Source organism: Pempheris klunzingeri, chromosome 4 (assembly GCF_042242105.1).
Source record: "Pempheris klunzingeri isolate RE-2024b chromosome 4, fPemKlu1.hap1, whole genome shotgun sequence".
NCBI lineage: Eukaryota > Metazoa > Chordata > Actinopteri > Acropomatiformes > Pempheridae > Pempheris > Pempheris klunzingeri.
The window spans coordinates 10,613,839-10,635,273 of record NC_092015.1 but is presented as its reverse complement, the minus strand read 5'-3'; the positions used below and the strand labels follow the sequence as shown (position 1 = coordinate 10,635,273).

Sequence of the window (21,435 nt, the reverse complement as noted above, 5' to 3'; positions counted from 1 at the left end):
CTTTCTCTGAAACCAGTGATGCCTGAAAACACAGGGATTATAGTTGAACCTATAGTTACTATGCTGGTATGTCTACATCCAGAAGCTTTTGCATGCCAGTATATTTTCTCCACTTTTCATGCAAGGAAAGGGGGAAATGGCTTCTTACAAGGAAAATATAGTAATCACCTCAGACAACATCACTGAATTGGAAAGACATTGGCAGAAATTTGCAATGAAATAGGTAACAATCAGAACATCACTTTGGCTGTAAATACAATAACTACACGGCTTGGTACCATTTTCCCTTAAGACACAACTTCTTACAGAATTTGTTTATAATTTATAACTGTAACTGTTGTTGATAAAAACAAGTACTAATACTTTATTATATTATATATATTTATTATATTTCAAGTGTTTATTTCTTTTAATTTTGATGATTATAACTGACAACTAATGAAAAACCCAAATTTAGTATCTCAGAAAATTAGAATATTACTTAAGACTGATACAAAAAAAAGATTTCTAGAAATGTTGGCCAACTGAAAGGTATGAACATGAAAAGTATGAGCATGTACAGCACTCAATACTTAGTTGGGGCTCCTTTGGCCTGAATTACTGCAGCAATGCGGCGTGGCATGGAGTTGATCAGTCTTTGGCACTGCTCAGGTGTTATGAGAGCCCAGGTTGCTCTGATAGTGGCCTTCAGCTCTTCTGCATTGTTGGGTCTGGCGTATCGCATTTTCCTCTTCACAATACTCCATAGATTTTCTATGGGGTTAAGGTCAGGCGAGTTTGCTGGCCAATTAAGAACAGGGATACCATGGTCCTTAAACCAGGTACTGGTAGCTTTGGCACTGTGTGCAGGTGCCAAGTCCTGTTGGAAAATGAAATCTGCATCTCCATAAAGTTGGTCAGCAGCAGGAAGCATGAAGTGCTCTAAAACTTCCTGGTAGACGGCTGCGTTGACCTTGGACCTAAGAAAACACAGTGGACCAACACCAGCAGATGACATGGCACCCCACACCATCACTGACTGTGGAAACTTTACACTCGACTTCAAGCAACGTGGATTCTGTGCCTCTCCTCTCTTCCTCCAGACTCTGGGACTTTGATTTCCAAAGGACATGCAAAATTTACTTTCATCAGAGAACATAACTTTGGACCACTCAGCAGCAGTCCAGTCCTTTTTGTCTTTAGCCCAGGCGAGACGCTTGTGACGCTGTCTCTTGTTCAAGAGTGGCTTGACACAAGGAATGCGACAGCTGAAACCCATGTCTTCCATACGTCTGTGCGTGGTGGTTCTTGAAGCACTGACTCCAGCTGCAGTCCACTCTTTGTGAATCTCCCCCACACTTTTGAATGGGTTTTGTTTCACAATCCTCTCCAGGGTGCGGTTATCCCTATTGCTTGTACACTTTTTTCTACCACATCTTTTCCTTCCCTTCACCTCTCTATTAATGTGCTTGGACACACAGCCAGCCTCTTTAGCAATGACCTTTTGTGTTTTGCCCTCCTTGTGCAAGGTGTCAATGGTCATCTTTTGGACAACTGTCAGTTCAGCAGTCTTCCCCATGATTGTGTAGCCTACAGAACTAGACTGAGAGACCATTTAAAGGTCTTTGCAGGTGTTTTGAGTTAATTAGCTGATTAGAGTGTGGCACCAGGTGTCTTCAATATTGAACCTTTCTACAAAATTCAAATTTTCTGAGATACTGAATTTGGGTTTTTCATTAGTTGTCAGTTATAATCATCAAAATTAAAAGAAATAAACACTTGAAATATATCAGTCTGTGTGTAATGAATGAATATAATGTACAAATTTCACTTTTTGAATGGAATTACTGAAATAAATCAACTTTTTCATGATATTCTAATTATATGACCAGCACCTGTAGACCACTAAGAAGAACACATTTTGGGTTGCCAGGATGTGAAAAATCCCATTAATTTATGTTTTGCTTGGTAATGCTGCTATTATTAATTCTGGTCACACTTTAATAAATGCTTGATAAGTTATTTATTGATGATGCAGCTCTTTTCCTGTCGGCAATTTAGAATCACCAAATAACCCAACCCAGCCAGCGGATTCAAACCAGAAACCCTCTTGCTGTGAAACAGTAGTGCTAACCACTTCTTTATGGTTCTTTATGTGATCTTTATTTTCACAATTTTGCGAAACCCAAAAGTTGAAAGTTCTTTTCAGTGACAAGTTTAGTGGTAGTCTTAGAATGGGTGCTATAAGAATAGTTGAGTTGATGTGTGTACTAACATAAATTGTACAGTAGTGGGACACAGTGTAGTGGTTTATCAGTCTCTGGGAGTCTGGCACAAAGGTGCCAGGGGGTAAGAGAGTGCACTCAGGAGAAGGCATGCTAAGTGGCCATGATAGATGAGAGTTATCAGAGAACTTATGGATCTAGTTCAGACCCATTCAGATACAAACACTTACATGAACACAGCAACGCTCAAGACGGCGCACACACATTGATGAATAAACAAATAAAGACAACTGAGTCCATAATCACGCGTGTTTAGTTATTTGAAGCGTCCTTGTGAAACTGTTATGAGCAAGCAAGAGATACACAGAAGGTTTCAGGCTTCAGCACAAGAATGATCAACTACACACAGATGAAACTAGAACTGGCAAAATGTTCATAGCAGAGAAGGCTTGTCCCTCGTACAGTGTTGGACCCAAAGCACAAAGAACAACACACGCTGTACTGGACTAGTACATGTCAGTCCAGGACAAATTATCACTCTAAGTCTGAGATCAAAGAAACAACTTGACCGACTTGACCACCAGCTGTCAGCATGTGAGAGCTTTGAACGGACAGGCGTAAGTGTGTGTGTGTGTGTGTGTGTGTGTGTGTGTGTGTGTGTGCATGTGTGTGTGTAAAAGTGAGAAATGGACTAAACAAGGACATAAGCTGCCATCATCTTTTTTATACTACCACTGGGGGTGCAAAAGCTAAAACCAAAAGCTTTTATGTGTTAGCAAACAGTTTCCTATTTACACACACAGCAGACAAAGCAACTTTAGCATTCATTTGAAGTTGTGTTTGTGGCCACCTAAAGTCCAGCGTTCACTCTGTTTTGGTCTTCACCAAATGCTAGTTACTAAGTGGCACACAGCTTTTTTTTTTCTGCTGAGGCTGGAAATCAGGTTGATGAGAGTGCTGAGACCGAACCTAATGACTAATAGTTGTATACCTAAAACTCTCTGTTGTGTGGGTGATAATTCTCTATGCGCTCATCACTGCAAGTGACCCCTTTCGCTTACTCATAGTCATTTGATTCATTGTTAATATAAAACATCCATTAGTGCATTCATTATGATAAAATCAAAATATGAATACTTTAGATGCAACTGCAAAGTCTATAGTTGCATTTACTGGATGGATAGATGTGACCTGAAAACTTTATGTCAACCTACCACAGCAATATAGATGCTCAGGGTGAGATGATGTTGTGGGTTAAAATAAGTACCTTAGTCATGAAAGCTATGTTTCACTTTCATCAACCTACTCTCTATTCTACATTGCCCTTAATATTTTGTACAAGTGATAAAGCTGACGTGTTATGTCATCATGGGAATGTGTACCATATTAATTTATTAATATGATAATTATGATATGATAATTAATTTGATTATCTTCATTAATATACAATATGAAACCTGTGTGCAATACACAGGGGCTAACGTTAGCTGGCATAGCATCAGCCAGCGAAATAAAACACGAAAACATCTAGAGAAGGGGAAAGGAAATAGTGAAACAAAAGAAATATTTAGGTGACACTTAACTGTATCATTAGAGTGCTGAAAAAAGTTGAGGCCAGCTTTATTTGCAGGACGTCACGCCCATTATACAGAGACAAGTGTGGGGTGTCAGTTTGTAGCTTCAGGGCTCCAGTAAGAATGACATGTCTAACATGACTTTGTCGCCCACAGTGTTAACATAGCATCAGTGTGTCATATGGATGCTCATATAGCATCTCATACAGGTGCTCAAGGGTGCCTTGTTTGTCGGTATCAAACACCAGTAGGGGTGAAAAAGCAGTGGTGTTTTATGTTCTGGGAATGAGAACGGTCTGAGAAATCTATTGTCCTTGGTATCAGAATGAATTCAACATGTACTGGCATGCATTAAACAAAAGGAGAGGGCAGTGGATAGGACTGTGTGGAGAAACAAAGAGACATTTCAGGAGAATAGACAAGACCAGACACAGCACAATGACCATGACGAGGGCATAGCACCACCACCCATTTACATGTTTAATGTATGAATTTCTCTCACAGTGGAATTATGGATATTTTTGTAATATGAGTTTATCTGATCAATCTATTTAAGTCACCTGTCATTCCTTTCCAAAGCAGCACATTCCTACAGATATCAACTCACTATGGCAAAGCAAGTGCAGGCAAGTAAAGACGATAGTAAGTGATGAAAGAAAACGTGTCTTCAATTCTGAATTGTGCATGACAGCTGCAAAAGTGATAACCATAAAAGCAATGACGCAGGCGAACACACAGGAAGATACAGAAAAGAAAGATATTGGTCTCACTTATGCAAATGAAACTGGAAAAACTTTGAGAACACAAATGAGGTATATCAGAAAGAATAGTATATATTTACATGTGTGTGCATGTGGAAATGTGTTAATCATGTGGGGACAAAAGCTACACAGTCACAGTGTGGGGACTCAAAGGTTGTCACAAGGTAAACACAGTGGTTTAAGCTTGTGGTCTGGTCAGGGTAATTTTGATGTTTTCAAAATACTGTGTCTTCCAGCATTCAATCATCCAGCCTCGCTCTGATATTGCGACTGCTTCCCATGTGTACACTTAGCTAATGTCTTATCACGCAGTGCATTTCATACTGAATCACATAAATCACTGAAGTGACAGCAAAGAGCAGTAATATCAGTACGATGGAGTTGTGAAGAACAACACCTTTGTAATCATTGTGAAATTCTATTTTTTTTAACACTCAAAACATCATATTCCTCCATCCAATTCCTCATAGATGACAAAAGCAAATAAAAAAAACCTCCCTAACTGTCTGTGTCAGCCTGGAAATATTGGCTATGTTGGCACTTTTAACCATTTTCCTTTTCTTATCTCTCTGTCCTTCTTCCCTGTTCCCCTTCTTGCTGCCTCATGACCGGCACAAACCTCAGCCTGAAAGCCCCTCTCTCTGAGTGACAGCAGTGAGGTTATTAATGTGTGTGTGCTGTATGCGAGTCCTTGTCTGTGTGGGAGGGTTTGCGCTGTTCTGTGTGTATGTTTATGTGCACTCACGGCAGACTTTGAGCAGAACTGGACAGCCCGTCTGTTGCTGATAGGAGAGTTACTCCCCTGACAGTTCCAGGAGGAGGGAACAACCCATCTTAGTGACCTTGATCTAACCAAAGAACCTTCATATCTCACCTCCTCTGAAGACATGAGCAAACAATTACACATCAGTTGAATTTATCTTCTCATAAAAAAATAACGTCTTGAAATTGTGACAGACTTGCTGTTTGCTTGTGATTCATAAGCACACATGGACCAAATGCAGAACTGCTTATTAGTCATGGCGTTTACTTCCTTGCAATACCAGTTCTATGGAACACGTTATTCATGTCTACAAAAGTGGTGGTAGTTGACGTAGTTGACAAAGCTGCCATGGTTTGAATCTAAATATTACTGACGTGATACACATGTTGCTACCTGATACGTCTGTGTGTCAGTGTAACAGTGTTTGGCACTGTTTTCAGAGGCTGGTTTCATTGAGAAATAGTACAAGACCTAAAGAGTAATACAGAGTGCATGCGACTTTGTGTATCTGTGTCTTTTAATACACAAGCACCTATTTTTGCAACAAAATACTGTTTAATACCTGGGTCGCCCTGGGCACAGTGCAATTAAAATCCAATACTCTCCAGGAGTCCATAACATGCTGGGTTTACTGACAGTGAACAGAGCTCAAATGGCCAATAGAGAAGAGGCGAGGGGTTTTATTTGAAGAGCACAGCAACGAAATCATGGAAAATATTATCACAGAGGTTGCACTGTCTACAAATGTGAACATCCTTTTGATGCATTTACAGGCAGTTACTGAGAAAACTGCTGTCAGTTCAGCTGCACAGATATCTAAAAGTTATAGGAAATTCCTTGGAGGGTAATCAAGCTGTTCATTACTAGAAGCAACAAAACATGGATAATAAGATATTGTGACACTAAAATAGGCTTGCATAAGCATTTATCTTTTGGGTTTAGAGCGCATAATTGACAGTGGAGCTGTAATGAGAGCTCATGCAGAGATGAAATGTAAGGGCCACATAAAATGGTTACGGCGCAGTCAAAAATAGTTTAGAAAAAGACTGACGTGCAGTTTCCTAATCATAGCATATGTTGGTGTCATTGAAAAATGTCCCATCAAATGAATCCTGCACTTTGCTTACAACATAACCATGTGGCCAAATGTTCTGCACCTAAATATATAAATGCACATCAGCAACTTCGCATGTATCTGATCATTCTCTGATGACAATGACGTTCTTATCCGGTAAACTCCTTTGCTAGTTTGTTAGGTCATTCATTCTCTGCACCGTATTTACACGTACTCTATTTGCTTTCTTCTCACTTTAATGCTAACTTTGACTTTTAGACCCAATGTCCTCATGCGTTTGCACAGTTAATTACTCTTACCGGGGTGACCCACTGATGAACTTTGGTGTTCAACACGAGCAAAAGGTCACATATAATTAACACTGACAAAACAGAGTAAACTGGTTAAAGTAAAAGGTTTTTTATGGGGTTACTGAGCCATGTCACCATACTGTAAAAGTGTATATAGGCTGATGAACCACTTGATGTTTAGAGTAACCAAGATCACAGAGCAAGCAGGTTTTTACTGTAGTGGAATAAAATACCTTATACAGTGCCGATGATGGACCTAATTGCTCAGTATAGAGGCTCAGTGCCAACTGTCTTGGCTCAACTCCTGTTGAAAATGACAAAATTCAGTAAAGCTTGATAATTGAAACGAAGCGTCTTTGTATGTGGTGCAGTTACTTGTTTCTGTGAGGACAGCTGTGTGTATAGCAGTAAAGGAACCCTTACGCAGTCAAAAGAGTGCATTTATAGGTGCTTGTGGGTTAAAACTAGGCTCAATTTAAAACTTTTTTTGATGTCTCTTATACTGTATGTATAAGCACTCACTTCAGTTCCTAGGTTGTGCCATGAAGTTGAAATAGTCACTATGAAATGTGGTTGTACCCACTATTGAGGTCACCTTTGTATTTTCTAGGTGTATATAATAATAGTTGTGAAATAATTACCTACAAATAAGTTTACTTTGGTGCGGCAAAGATATTGCCAAGATTACTAACTTGCTCAGCTGATCACCGTCACTGCTTGGGTGTGGGTGGCGAAGCGCATGATCTGATTATCGTTACAAAACGTTACTCAACACAATAGTTCTCTGATCCTGTCATCAACTTGAGGGTGATGAGAGATGAGAGAGGAAGAGCAGGTACTGCCCACTGTTCCCAGGATAGGATTAGTGTTACGTCCCTGTGCTGTTCAACACGAACTCAAACTGACCTGATCCAGTTCACTATCCACAGAGATATACTGTATATGTTCTTTGGTAATTACAATGGAAGCCACTGGCTCAGTTTAACGACAACACAAGCACCTTGCACCATTATAATGTAATAATATAGCATGACTGTATAAATATATTAGCTATTGTATGACACACATTTGGCTTTTGTTAATGCACTGTTTGAGGAACATTTCAATAATTTATATCCAAAATGATGAAAACTCAAACTCAGAGATGAAATAAATAAACTTAAATAAACTTTGGCAGGCGAGACAAGGGAGGAGTCTCGGAGACAGGTACAGGCAGTGGAAACAGAGAGCGAGAGAGACGGAGAGGCGAGGATGGAGAGAGGAATGAACAGAAAGAATGTAATGTTGAGGGCAGAAAGACAAGAAAATATGACAGAGAGGGAGCAGGTTATGGAAAGCAGAGACACAGGAGGGAGATTGTGATGCAAATCATTCGTTGTAACATTTAATCTGATTCTCACGTGTTACTCCTTGACAGGCCATTTATGCTTCTACCCTCTGACATGGTTTTAAAGCTACTGTTATCCAATTTTTCCTCCACAAACATCTGAAAACACACCTACGGAGAACAGAGAAATCAAAAGTTTGCTGGGGGAGCTTGCCCCTGAACACCCCTAGAGAGTGCAGTTTTTGGAATTTAGTATTTTTAAAACCTCGGCCGTGTTCAAAACAACTATTTGTTGCCAATATCTTTTTTAAAAAAAGCTCACTTATGCACCATTACCATGAGCGTACTGTAAAATTCCTCCCTCACATTAGTTGAGGTGTTGTATTTGACTCTACCAAGCACCAATCCTTTATTGATGAGCTAATATTTCACAACCTTCCCAACCACGGTTACACTGGGATGGGATTTAACGCTGTGCTGCCCGCTCAGCTAGTTACTCTTATCTTATGTATTTGACAATATCCAAACACACTGTTATTACTTCACAGCACCAAAAAGACAAACACCACTGTGAGACCAGACAGTCAAAGAAGGGACCTTTATTCAGGGAATCTCAGCCCAAAAATTATTGTGTGGGTCATAAACATAAACACCACAACTACATTGTCGCAGCTGAGAATATGATAGTACTCTAAAATGTTATTTTAGACAGTAACCATTCATTACTCTACATGTGAATTACTGTACAGTACTGTAAGTACTGTGTTTGTCACTATTAACTCACTGTAGCGTGTCAACATGATTACAACTGGGATTTTGCCGTAGACACTTTCTAACCACAAAGTGCTTTGGATGCCGAGCTGTTGACAGTCATATGAGTAAGTACACTAAAATATACAACATATCACTTCATCACGCTGTTCACCTGAACCTGCGTCCTGGAGCTGCTCGGGCGCCACTGTCAGCAAGTGCCGCTGACAGGGTCACTCCTAAACGCCGCCCTGACGGAGGAGGCGACGACTCGCTGGACGGGGGAACTTCAGAGGGCTGCTTCATTGCTTCACTGTATGTCAGAGGCTTTATAAATAGGGGATCTCCCCCCCTGTGGATCACACACTTGACCAATTGCGCCGCGCAAGAGTCTGATGGCTCATTTGAATTCAGCGATCCTCTGTGGGTAGATGTGGTACAGTACAGAAGGTAGTTGTAGTGAGGGGTCTGTGTGTGAGCGCGTGTGTGTGTGTGTGCGTGTGTGTTTTATGTGAATGTGCACTCCTAGAATAGAAAGCCAAAGGGAGAAGAAGAAGGAGAAGAAGAAGAGGAGGAGAGGCGGGATCGGTTTGTGCCTTGCTGAAATCCAGGGTGAAGCAAATATTTAGTCTGGAACAGATCGATCAGCACTTCGCGCTCCCTTTGAGGATTTGATGGATGTTTGATCAGTGGATGTGATGCCCATATATATAATCGACCGAAAATTTCCTGACACATCTGGTAAGTCGTTCACGCACCCCGAGCGCTTCTTATAACGCGGTGCCATCTGTGTGCGTCTCTGTCTGCGTGTGTCTGTGTGTGCGTGTGCGTGTGCGCGGGCGTGTGCATGCTTTTTGCGCGTGCGCGCCTGCCGGTTGTGTGACACGGGGCAGCGTGCACCAGTTGATCATGCCACCCCCCTTGGAATTCCCGACGTGCAACAGGAGCTGAGGAGCTGGCACGCATTTAACTGCGTCTTGCTCACTTGCGAATCACCGAATGTGCTGCAGCTGAATATTTTTATCACTGGACTTCTAACACCTAGTTGCATTTGGTCCTATCAGAAAACACTTTAATCCACAGTCATATTATTCTAGCTGGGTATCCTGGGCTTACTTTGGGGTTTTGGATCACATTATTCCACCTGTGTTGGAACTGGTGGCGTTTTAAGTTGACATGTCCCTTTAAAAGTTATTTTCCCCCTTTCCATTCATACAGCTATCAGAAAAACCATTAAGAAACCAATTTAAGAGGTGGACTTCATTTCAGCTAGATCGCAGCACCTTTGGGCATCAAGTCTCCTCCTTCAAAAATGATTTTAAAGTGATTTTAGTCGTCAGTGTGCAGCGGTAGGCCCAGTGCTAAAAATCATGTCCCAGAGAAGGTGTTATTTTAAGTTAAAGTAGGCCACATTCCTGCACTTATTCAACTCAATTAGCTACATGACATGTTCATAGCTCATATGGATGTAGGCTATAGAAAGTGTGTGTGTGTGAGCGGACACATGGGTGTTTTCAGGTGTCTCAGTGAATGATTGGTAAAATTGTGAAGGGGGTTATGAGGTCTCACAAGACACGGGGAGTAATATGTTTGAGATGTATCATGACAGACAGATGGAGAGTGGGGCAAGAAGGGAAAGAGAGAGTTTTGACTTTTGGTGCTCCTTATCTTAAAAATGCAGACACAGCAGAACAAAGCCAACCTTCCAAAACACAGTCAGGAAAAACATTACAAGCACATTATGAAAAAGAACAGTGACCGTGTCAGAGCAGTAACATCCGCAGCAGAAATGGCAGCTCACCTGAGACACACATAGTGGGGTGTCCTCCCTCATAGAGCACTCGTCCTTAATGGCATCGCCTTCATGCATGTCCTACACAACTGGTTTCTGAATGAACCTGAAAGCAATGTGAATGGAAATTACCTGACTTTAAATAATTCCTAATTTTTCATGAGCTGTATAAAGAAACACAGCAGTAACTAATAGATCTGAACAAAGAATAAAGCCAGGTTCAAAATGTTTGTTTCATTTTGTTGACATATTAGTGCCAACAAACTTCGTAGGTCTCTTTTTTTTATCTCTATAAATCAGGAAATACTATTAACAGCCATAAAAAACAAATTTGCCATATTTTTATGAATAACATGTTATATGATTTAGGCTATGAATCACATATGAGCTCGGTAAAAATGTATAAGTAGGAATCAAACTGGAAAGTGGAGATTTCTTGCTCAGAACACGAGAAGTGTTTGACAAAGTGTAGTAAAATAAACACCTAAATGTGTAGTAGTCCAAAGGAGGACATGTTATGAGGGTAAAATAGCTAAAAATCTCAAAATTTAGAAGTGTGCGGAAAATAAAAGTGAGTGTTTTTGCCTGTAATGTTTCGCCATAAGCATTACGTATGAGTGATAGTACATGAGAGGGACATACAGTGAGTGGTCCTTAAGATTCATACCTAACATGCCTCAGCACACTGAGAGGGTGTCACTTAAATATGATTTAGGACCTCTCCGTGTCCCACAGTGATTTTATGGCTTTTTTCCCCCCATCACTCTTTTTGCACATTCCTTCACTCCGTCTTTAAGTATCGCTTCCTTTTAAATAAATTTTGCAGGCGTTTCCATTTCTTGCCATGCACTGTGCCAGGATTAGAGCAAATGAACATAATGTACAGCCTCTCTAACGCTGACATGCACACATGGTTTTATTACAGCTGTGGGACTGCTGTCACTGTGATGTGTTTGCTTGCCAAAAAAAAAAAAAAAGTTTCTGCCCCCTCCTGCAGCCAGAGGGAGGTTGACAGGAAGTTCTGATTAGCATCAACTTGTGTCATCCTGCTGTCTCACCTCCTTTATTAATTTTCCTGACTTGATGCCTGTTGTAGATTCACATCCTTTAAGCACCAACACTCAAACACTGCAAATGGAAAGGTATCGAGTTACATGTATGACTCTCCTATAGTAAATCTCATGGCCCACAGTGAAGTCATGCGTGCTGCAGTGCAGGTTGGGAGAGCAGCCAGTTGTGGTTGGTGTGCAGAGTAATGGCTAATTACCAGGCTAAACAATGACAATAACCAGGGGAGTTTACTTTACATTGGGCCATTGTTTAGTCATGAAGAAGAATGATTAGGGGACCTGACGTTCAGCAGGACTGTGGTTATGTGTGAGATTGATGCCTGCAGATGTGTGTGTACAGCAGGGGGGATGTTGTGTGTCTGTCGTTCAAAGGAAGCTAAGAGACTTTGTCCTTTGGTCGAGTGGCGCTCTCATCAACACGCAGAGAGACCCACCCATCTGCACAGGCGCCTCATGACACCAGCTTGTAAAAGTGTGTGCGCGAGTATGGCTGTGGATGTGTGTGTGTGTGTGGGCACTGCGTCGGTAAGGGATTAAGGATTAATTGCCTTCAGAGATAGACTTAACTGCTTGTTACATGAACTTTGTAAAGTTCTCACTTGGCCCCAGAGAGGTAAACAACACTGTATAGCGAAGAGCAGAGGAAAGGTCTCTTTTGTTTTCCGTTCTTCAGAAGTGTGTGTGTTTTTTTTTTGTCTGGTGTGTACTGCCACTAGAGGGTAAGAACTTCCATTGTTCTCACCTTTTGCTCCAAGACTGGTTTAAAAAAAAATTTGTTTGTGTTTTTTTTTGCCTGTTTTCTTATCACTGCTATTTGCCTTTTGACACACTTTCAGTCTTTGTATTTTCTTCCTTCAGCTTAAACCAGGAGACTTAAAAGAATGTTTGCTTTATTAATGTCAAAATGAATATGTTTAATTGAAAATAAAATGTTACGTAAGTGCCAAAATCCTCACATTTCAAACTTGTAACCAGCAAGTGGCATTTTCGTTAAATGACTTTAAACATTAACTGATCATGACAATCAGTGTTGTTTGTATGTGAATTATATTTACCCCCTCATTTCCCGTCTTCTTAGGGCTGCAATCAATGATTATTTTCATTATCAGTTGATCTATCTGGTAATTGATTTGTAAAATGTCAAAATATGTACAATTTCTTCATGCTTCAATTGCTTGTTTTGTCCAAGCAGTCCAAAGCCAAAAATGACTAAATTCACAGTGAAAAAACCCCAGAAAAAAGCAGCATCTTCTCATATTTCATAAGCTGTCACCAATGTTAATGTTTGGCACGTTTGCTTTATGGATGCAGATTAATTCAAGATCAGACTTGAGGGGACTGGGGATTAATTCTTTTCCTTCTGTGGGTCTCCCTCTTTCCCTCAGGTGAGTTGATACAGCCGGCAGCTGAAGGAGGAGACCTGAGAATGACAGACACCAACGCTCCCAAGTCGGCTAAAAAGCCCCGCTGGACTTCGCTGGAGATTGGCCTCATTACTATTGTCTCCCTGCTCTTCATCGTCATCGTCGCCCTCATCATCCTCTTTGCCACGCACAAGACTGGTGAGTGCTGAAGAGAGGACAGAAAAGGAAAGTGAGAAACATCTGAAAACCGGATACAAAAATGTTTGTATCTTCATTAGACAAGCAATCAAAAAAAAGCGTGTCATGTGATTTAGAAATGGTTTTGGGAGTGAACCAGAGGATATTTTCTTGTCGCCACAACATAAAGTCAACCTTTCCAGAACTTTTGATACTTGTCCCCTTAAAGTGCGTTCTTACACCGACCATCTCTTCCAACTGAATTCGTGGTTAGTGGTTAGCACGAAGGAGCATGCTGAACAGCAGCATTTTGTTCAGGTGAACAGAAGACACTTGAGCTGTGTGCTTTTAAAGCAGAGTGCGAAAGTGCAACCACTGAGCCAGAAAGAAGAGTGTAGCATTCAAAGGTGCTTTTTAGAGTTTCCCTTGTGCTCACAGCTGTTTTAAACAACACTGCGAACCTTAAAGTCACATTTCAGGCTTTCGTGTAAATAATAAAGAATCGTGTAAATGTCATCAATTCACATTATGAGAAATCAATCATTTAAAATGGTCACAGTGAAATCAAGCAGACGCCTCCACCCCCTTTCCTCGCCATGGGAAATGATCGAACCTGCTTCAGATCAATGTTGCAATAATATCATGTGGGCTTTCTAATCATTAATATCTTGACTGTTGCTTTTGCACTTGGATATCACATATACCAAACTTGTACATAGAGTTTTAGTAATCACTAGGAAGTCCAAGGACCACGGGTCACTGTGATGTGGTACAAGAAAAAATTATCTACTGATATGAAATTATCTTTATGGATGATAAACACATTGTTTATAGTTTTACCAATTAATAAGTGACAAATGGAACAGCTGTGCAGTTCAGCATGTCCAAAACACTAATCTTGACAAAAAAGCCAACCTAATTACATCTAATGATACATACAAAACTGGTTAAAATAGCATACGTGTTCGTGTTGAGCTATTATTTTCTTTCGCAGTCTTGTGCATGATAAATGTGTAAGCTGCCATGTCAGGAAAACGAGAAGGTTGAAGTGCTTGTGTGTGCACTCACCTGTGCACTCACACATAATGCATCAAGTAGAGTATTTAAGGGCCCTTCTGGTGTGTGTGTGTGTCTGTGGGATACTGTTTGTATCAGTATAATGTATGTCAGGCTGAGTTTGATTAACAGTTTAGCAGTTTCAACAGCTTCTACATTCCTGACAAAGTGAATGAAATACTTGTAATTAGTATTAGGCTTATATTTGGATTCGATAGAAATGAAAAGAAATAGGGGAAAAGTGAAACAGGAAGGAGAGAATGAACATTTGACATGATGACTGATGACTGCAAAAATCCTAGAGTGATTTGTGTTTTTCATTTTCCTGTAGATGAAATCTGCACCACAGCTGACTGCACGCAGTCAGGTAAGCATTGTGTATTTGTTTCTTTGTGCGTTCTCTTTATTGTCTCATTGTAAAGGCTTTGATTTTTCTCACAGGAGGACAGAATGTGAAAATTGAGACCATTTCAGAAACCAAGGGATTTCAGGCATACTTGCAAAAAAAATATCTCTTCAACTATGGATATGTTGCCTTTATGACAAAACAGTGATTACACAAACAGAAACAGCCCTGATTAGCTGAAAAATGTTGGTTAAAGGGTTATTGTTCTTGGGTCATCTGTACAAGAGAAGTTGAGTAATGGGTGCAAGCATGCATACACAGCTTAAGCAAATCCATTAGGATATATGAGTGTAATGTTGTGTTTCTAAAGTTGAAGTGTTTCAACATATCCAAGTTTGGCTGTGTAGCTTTTAGAACTTAACTGTAAGCTCTACTTGAACACATGACAACAGTAATTGGCTGAGTAATGAGCTGAGAACTTTTTGTGTCATACAAACCCATTAACAATTTCAGTTTCAAGACTTACTATAATTCCTGCCAGTAGATGTATTACAGATGTAGACCAATCCCCAAACCTTTTTTTTCAATTCACCTTTTATGCAAGTAGACCACACCCCATTTGCATCAATCTCTTAAGTGTAACATTATACTCTTGATTCATTATCACTTAATTTCTGTAAAAACTGTTTATAGGAGAACACTTTATTTTTCATGAGAAAAAAAACAGCATAGTAAATTAAAACTTTATCGCTCTACCTTTAGTTTCCAGCATTAGATGCCAATTCATTTAGGATGCATTTTTAGGGAACCAATGTCCTAATTCAGTCAGATTTGACATACAGCCTTGTCACAAGAGATATCTCAGCTGCTTCATGTAATTTAATTGCCGCTAAAAAAAGACTATCTATGATATTCTAATAAATTAATGAGTTAATTAATGAGAATTTCCAAATATGTTTTTAGGGTACAGTATGTTATCCCCCACTATTTCCCTACATCCAAGACTGGATGTAGGGAAGACCAGGTGGTCCATAATCTGAATTGTGTTTGGTAAACAGTTAGATGGGAAGACCAATTTCACTGTCATAGTTTACACCTCTAAAGCTCAAAAACAACACATTATATCCAGTTTGTGAAAATTGTAGTGTAAAAAGAATTATGTGCCAGGGTATTTCTTGGCCAGGTGCAGTGACTTCCTGGAGTATAACCTCTCATAATGTCATGCATCACTTTTACATCTCAGCTTTTGTACAGATTAAACAAAATAGATTTTTTGTGATACAAAAAGTAACTTTTGTGAGCTTAAGAGAAGCTGGCAGGTGGACTTTAATATCTTCAGATAGAGCATGTCAGCTGTTTCCCCGTTTCCAGTGTTTACGCTAAGCGAACCTAAACTAAGCTAAGCTAAAATAAACTAAGCCAAACTTAATCTAAGCTAACTTGCTGCTGGCTGTAGCCTTATATTAAACAGACACATATGCGAACGGTGTTGATCTTCTCATTGAACTCTCTGGAAGAATGCAAACAAGAACATTTCCTAATATGTTAAACTATTACGTGGTGAAATGGGAGGCAACTCAGATGTCCTTCACACAGTTAAACAGGCTGTGTAGTCCATTGAACATGCATAATGTTTACTAAGGCGTAAAGAATGCGTTGGCTGATTCACTTCTATATCCTGCAGTATACAGTATTCTGGTTTCTTGAGGAGGTGTTTCCTGCAGTTATCAGAGCTTGTCTCCTCTCTGTCCGAGCAGCATCTCGCCTCATTGAGAACATGGATGCTAGTGTGGACCCCTGTGACAACTTCTACCAGTATGCCTGTGGAGGCTGGCTGAAAAAGAACATCATCCCTGAGACCAGCTCCAGATACAGCACTTTTGACATCTTACGAGACGAACTGGAGGTCATTCTCAAAGGTCAGCCACCTACACACCAACCCACACAAACTAACAAAGATCTACATGCAGAAAGACCGCAACACAGCCAGGCAGGGGGTCTAATCTGTGAAAGATGTGGCCACCCGTGGTGCCTGTTTTCATTAGAGTAATAATTCTGGGATTAATTAACCATTAACAGTTGTTCAGCAACCTAGAAGAGGCCGTCTTTTTCAGTCGGCATAGTTTTACTATGTAAGAGGACAGCTTGATTCAGTTGCTCGAGAATACGAGCTAAAGAGGACTGTCCTTCAGGGACAGCAGCTCTATAGATATCACAGATGCCATGGGAATTTGGCTTCAGCGCTACCATGTGAGCTGAGAGTTTGTCAACACGGCTGGCATTATCAGTGTGTGTGTGTGTGTGTGTGTGTGCTGACATAGCTTTCAGGCTGTTTTCGAAAGACGTCAACACACGAGGGAGAGAAGAATCAGAATTGCAAGTTTTAATGTGTATTTTAGCAAGCATTAGATTAGAGTCTTGTTTGTGTCCTCACGGCATGGTTGATACAAAGAGGGTCAAGTTACACCGCGTGTGTGAGCGTTTTTGTGTGTGTGTGTGTATGTGTGTGTGTGTGTGAGTGTCCATACTTCACCTCAAGATGTCCGTGAGAAGGGCAGTGGAGCCCTGAGCACTGGGTGCTAAATCTTCAAGGGCCACTAACTTTCCATGGACAACTGAAACTCTTCATCTACCATAAATTTACAATTTTTATGCTAGTCCCCTCCACTATAATGAAGACAGTGCAGATTGGCTGCAGGAGAAACAGAGTGATTCAGAGGGGACAGAGAAATGAGAAAGGAAAACCAGAGTTTAAAGTGCAGCCTGTCTCGTGGACTCAGATAATTTGCACCAGCCTCAAGCACTTTATCTGTCCAATCTTGATGGAAAAACATGCAGTCTTGTGTCCTGGGGAACTGTTCTTTTTTGTTTGTTTCTTTTTCTTTTTCTTTGGCTATCTGCCCTTGTCCATTGATGACATGCAGATTATTTTTCATGAATACAAATCCGAATGTGTAATGGATAGATTTGTTTATTCAGTCTAAAATTAAATGTGCATAATATTTAGTCTTTCACAACAACTGTTTGTAACACATTTTTGCTTGAAAGGGTAGGGAAATAAGGCTTTAGCCAACAAAATGAGAATTTTCTTTTCTTAGATTTTTCTATTTTTCTAGTCTTCATCTTCCTTATACTTCTTAATAATTGCATTTTTTATATTTTAGATCAATATAACATTCACTAGGGTTTTGAGGCTGCTTGTAATGTAGTCAGCATTCATTTCTATTCCATTTCTAAATACTAATTTCTAACAAACTGGATATGTTGGTATAACATTTTAGGAAAAACCACTACCAGCGCTACCAGAAAATCATTTACTGGAAAAATAATGCATATAACTTTTTGTTGCATGAACATTGCTTTATAACAACTTCTAGCCCATCTCTTCTGTTCTGCTCTCTCCTCCCCTCTTCTGCATGGCAGTCTTAACACCCATAAAAATCACACACAGGGGGGAAAAAGGAAAATAAACATTGCTCAACAAGGACTCATTTTAGGCATTTTGTTACTGCATGTGCATTTACGTACATAGCATGTCTCTGTGTGAGTGTGTGGCGTCATTCCACACTTTGTTGTATTTTTACTGCGATTGAGTAGATTTATCAGAGCTCTTCCGGTGATATTTGCTGTCTGACTGAAAACAGAGAGTGGAGAAAAGAGAAAAATGCACTCCTGCAACAGATGATGAAATACCAGGCAAAGTGCAAAGGTTGATAGTTTAGAATCATTGACTTATTCGCTCTAAATGCTGCATTTGCGGCGGAAAATGATGGAGCAGCCAAAGAACTGTCAAAGATCATTCAGCAGCTTAAATCCCCACCAACCATCAGTGTTGTGCTCATTCCTTCAGGGTGGCTGGCTTACCAATCAGAGTTGGAATGTCTCCGACTGTACTGTACACACACATGTTCAAGTTTAGTTTGTGTGTGTAGGCCTGTGTGTGTGCTTCAGAGAGAAATAAAAAGAGAACGTTGTGTATTTAAGATTATATTTGGTATTTCAAACTAAGGCATGTGTGTATTTGGCTTTCTTGGACACTTACAGTAGCAACTAAGACCTGTCAGCTCTCAGAGTTTCCTTTTTTCTTAATGACTTATGCATGTCGAGATGAAGGCCCTGGCAGTGTGAGGCCTCGGCAGAGTTGTGACCTCTATTCTGGAGGTGACATCAAACACGCAACCTCTGATCCCAGGACAGGCTGCTGCCGCCTGCTTGGATACCACCGCCCGCTGATGGACAGATCCTTTTCCTGTCAACAGCCGCAGGGGCCTGGAAACACCTGGACACTGCAGTGCTCTAGGCTGCATGACAGCAATAAAACAGGCTGTGTGCATGCGTACGTGTGTGAATAGCAGTGTAGATTTGCGGTTGCTTGTAAATGCCATGGATTGTTCTCTGCTGCTGTAAAAGGCCATAAATGATTCATAATGAGGATTTGCACTCTGAATGTGACCACAGCTTTGCGTGTACATGTGTGTATGTCTGTGTACATGCCTGTGAGAGTGATTTTTCCATCCCCCTCTCAGGTGTTGCATACTGTGCAATAATTTGCCCAATTGACCGTAAGCATTTTAATTAGTTCCTAGTTTGTTTCGGGAGGAGGACGGGGAGCAGTACAACAGGCGGTGGCAGATGAATGAATGGATTTTGATTCAAATAATAGCAATGAAAAATATGAACACAAAGGTGAAATGAAAGAAAAAAGGAGAGAGATCGAGGAAGACATAGGTGAGATGCACATGAACAGGAGTGGAGCCTTAAAGTGGAGTGAGGAAGAGCACTGTAGGATTAGGGTATATTGAGAAAAGCTTTGAGGTGAGAGTACGTCAGGAAATGTGAAACATCAGTCATCTCCAAACTAAGCCTGATGTGCATATGTGTGAGCACACTGCTACTCTTCTGTATTACATGAGATGCTTCCTGCATGACCCCAGGTCTAAATCTCATTGCACAGATACAGTTCTAGCCAGAGGCATGCAACACACGAACCAGCTTATGTTAATCGAAGAGTTTGGCATCACCATGAGCGTCGAAGCACTCGTGTGAGGGAGCTGTGACATCACAAAAGTGTTGAGATATGAGATGTCTGTCAGACATGCTGCTAACAGTGAATGATATACAGTACCAAAGAGACAGAAAGTCTGTGCTGACAATAGCTAAAACAGAACTTCTGTCAAACAATACTGACTACAATGAGACTCTTGAGATAAATAGTTTGCTCACATGACCTCCCCGATATCAAAATTCCAGTCTGAACCGTTGCACAACACAGTAAATATTGGATTTCTCATAAATGTATCAAATAAAGATAGCAGACCAGAGATTTGTGGCCAAGTAAAATAATATGAATATTAATGCAGTAATTCTTAGCCAACAAAAATTTATCAAATAAAAGTCCTGAATTGAGTATGTTTTTGCCAGCTAGGATGCTTATGAATAATAGGAAAGAGTTTAGACCTCCACCAGGGTAAAAATCCCCCCTGTTAGGAGGTTCACAGCCAACTCTGTACTAGGTACACGATACAAGCTTTATATACAGTAAGACTAGCCAAGGGGCATTAATTTGACTGACAACATGGTCCTGAGTAAATATACAGTATATACTGTATATGGTGTAAATGACTTAGGGTTAGTGGAAAACTCAGGAGCTCAATGGTGTGATACTTGCTGGGAGCACACATTTTTCTACCTGTACATTAACAGACACTCCGGGACCTGGATAACTGCAGCAAACACTGTGATGATTTTAGCTGACTCTATAGATGAGCAGCGGGATGAGCCACTGGGTCTGAAATGATTGATCCCTACTGTAAACTCTTATTTCAAAGTTTTCTTTTAATATTATCCTCAGTGTTCCTCAACAGAGAAGCACAGTCTCATGGATAAGTTGAAATTACCGTAGGTTTATGTTACAACCATCATTTTCAAATATTTGTTTCTGAGAAATCGTGTCTTTTTGAGGCAGTTTGGTATGGCAGATGGCTCTAAGATACCCATGGGCCTTAGCCTCCATTGCTATGGATGAGAAGCCAATCAGAGTTGTGGCAAATTCAGACTGCTTCGTCTTTACCATTGGGAGCAGACTCCATGCCATTTTTGCCGAATTCTTCGAAAATTTACCCAGAATCTTAAAATGAACTGACTCATTATTTTGTCTCTGCAAAAAGGAAACCATAGCCTCTGGTTGCTGGAAATGGAACTTTAAATGCAGTGATAGGATGTTTTGTAACTAAATGAACCTTGGAAGGTGTAGTTGGAGACTTCTCTGCTTGCATTTTTATGAAGGCAAGCTTTTCACTTTGAAAAAAAAGGTTTCAAGCCTATCAAAGCTCTGAAAGTGCTCCAACTGTCAGCAGTGGATGCCCTGAATGTTTCCTCTTATTTCACAACTACAATCAACACATTAACACAAACTAAATCAACATCTGTATTGCAAAAAAAAAAAAAAAAACTGACAAAACTCAATTTTATGATCTCCATGAAGCTGTAAATCATTTTCAGTTTCATTAAGGTACTTAAGGGAGTTTGTAATGGGTTGTTGTAGTGATTTGCATTAGTTCTTCCTTTGTCAAATATGTTTCCTTACAATAGATTTATTGCCAGTCTTTTGTGTTTTTACACCATTCGCAGAACAGTAAACAATTCTACTGATTGTGACCCATCACTCTTAGAGTGTTAACTCATTTTAGGTTAACTCAATTTACAGCTTTAGTGTGTAATATACTCTAAACATACGCTTCATGATGATAAATTGGAAGCAAAACCCTGAACTGAAAGCGTTGCAAGTGAAATGCCCCGTGGAACGAGAGGCAGTCAAGGATAAAATGACAATCAGCGAAGAGAAACTCAAATTTTTGATTCTGTATCATGCAGAGTGGTTTGGTTC

General features: G+C 40.2%; 2 protein-coding genes across 5 annotated transcripts in view; one reads left to right on the top strand and one right to left on the bottom strand.

The window, feature by feature from the left end:
• Positions 1–565: 565 nt before the first annotated feature.
• On the bottom strand, positions 566–1,558 carry LOC139200144 (transposable element Tcb2 transposase). The gene has a single exon (XM_070829379.1). The coding sequence runs from the start codon at positions 1,556–1,558 to the stop codon at positions 566–568; it is 993 nt and encodes a 330-aa protein (XP_070685480.1).
• A 7,530-nt stretch (positions 1,559–9,088) lies between these two features.
• The window catches only part of LOC139199812 (neprilysin-like), a 29,585-nt gene continuing 17,238 nt past the window's right edge, over positions 9,089–21,435 (top strand). Inside the window, exons 1-4 of one of the 4 annotated variants that reach the window (XM_070828980.1) lie at positions 9,089–9,485; positions 12,992–13,168; positions 14,535–14,570; positions 16,307–16,468. In XM_070828980.1, coding sequence (XP_070685081.1) covers positions 9,443–9,485; positions 12,992–13,168; positions 14,535–14,570; positions 16,307–16,468 — 418 coding nt within the window. In that variant the 5' untranslated portion in view covers positions 9,089–9,442. The other 3 variants (XM_070828983.1, XM_070828982.1, XM_070828981.1) reach the window with 3 other exon arrangements.

Excerpts from the sequence above, each read along its gene's own strand:
- LOC139200144 (XM_070829379.1), bottom strand. The coding sequence starts at position 1,558 with ATGGGGAAGACTGCTGAACTGACAGTTGTCCAAAAGATGACCATTGAC.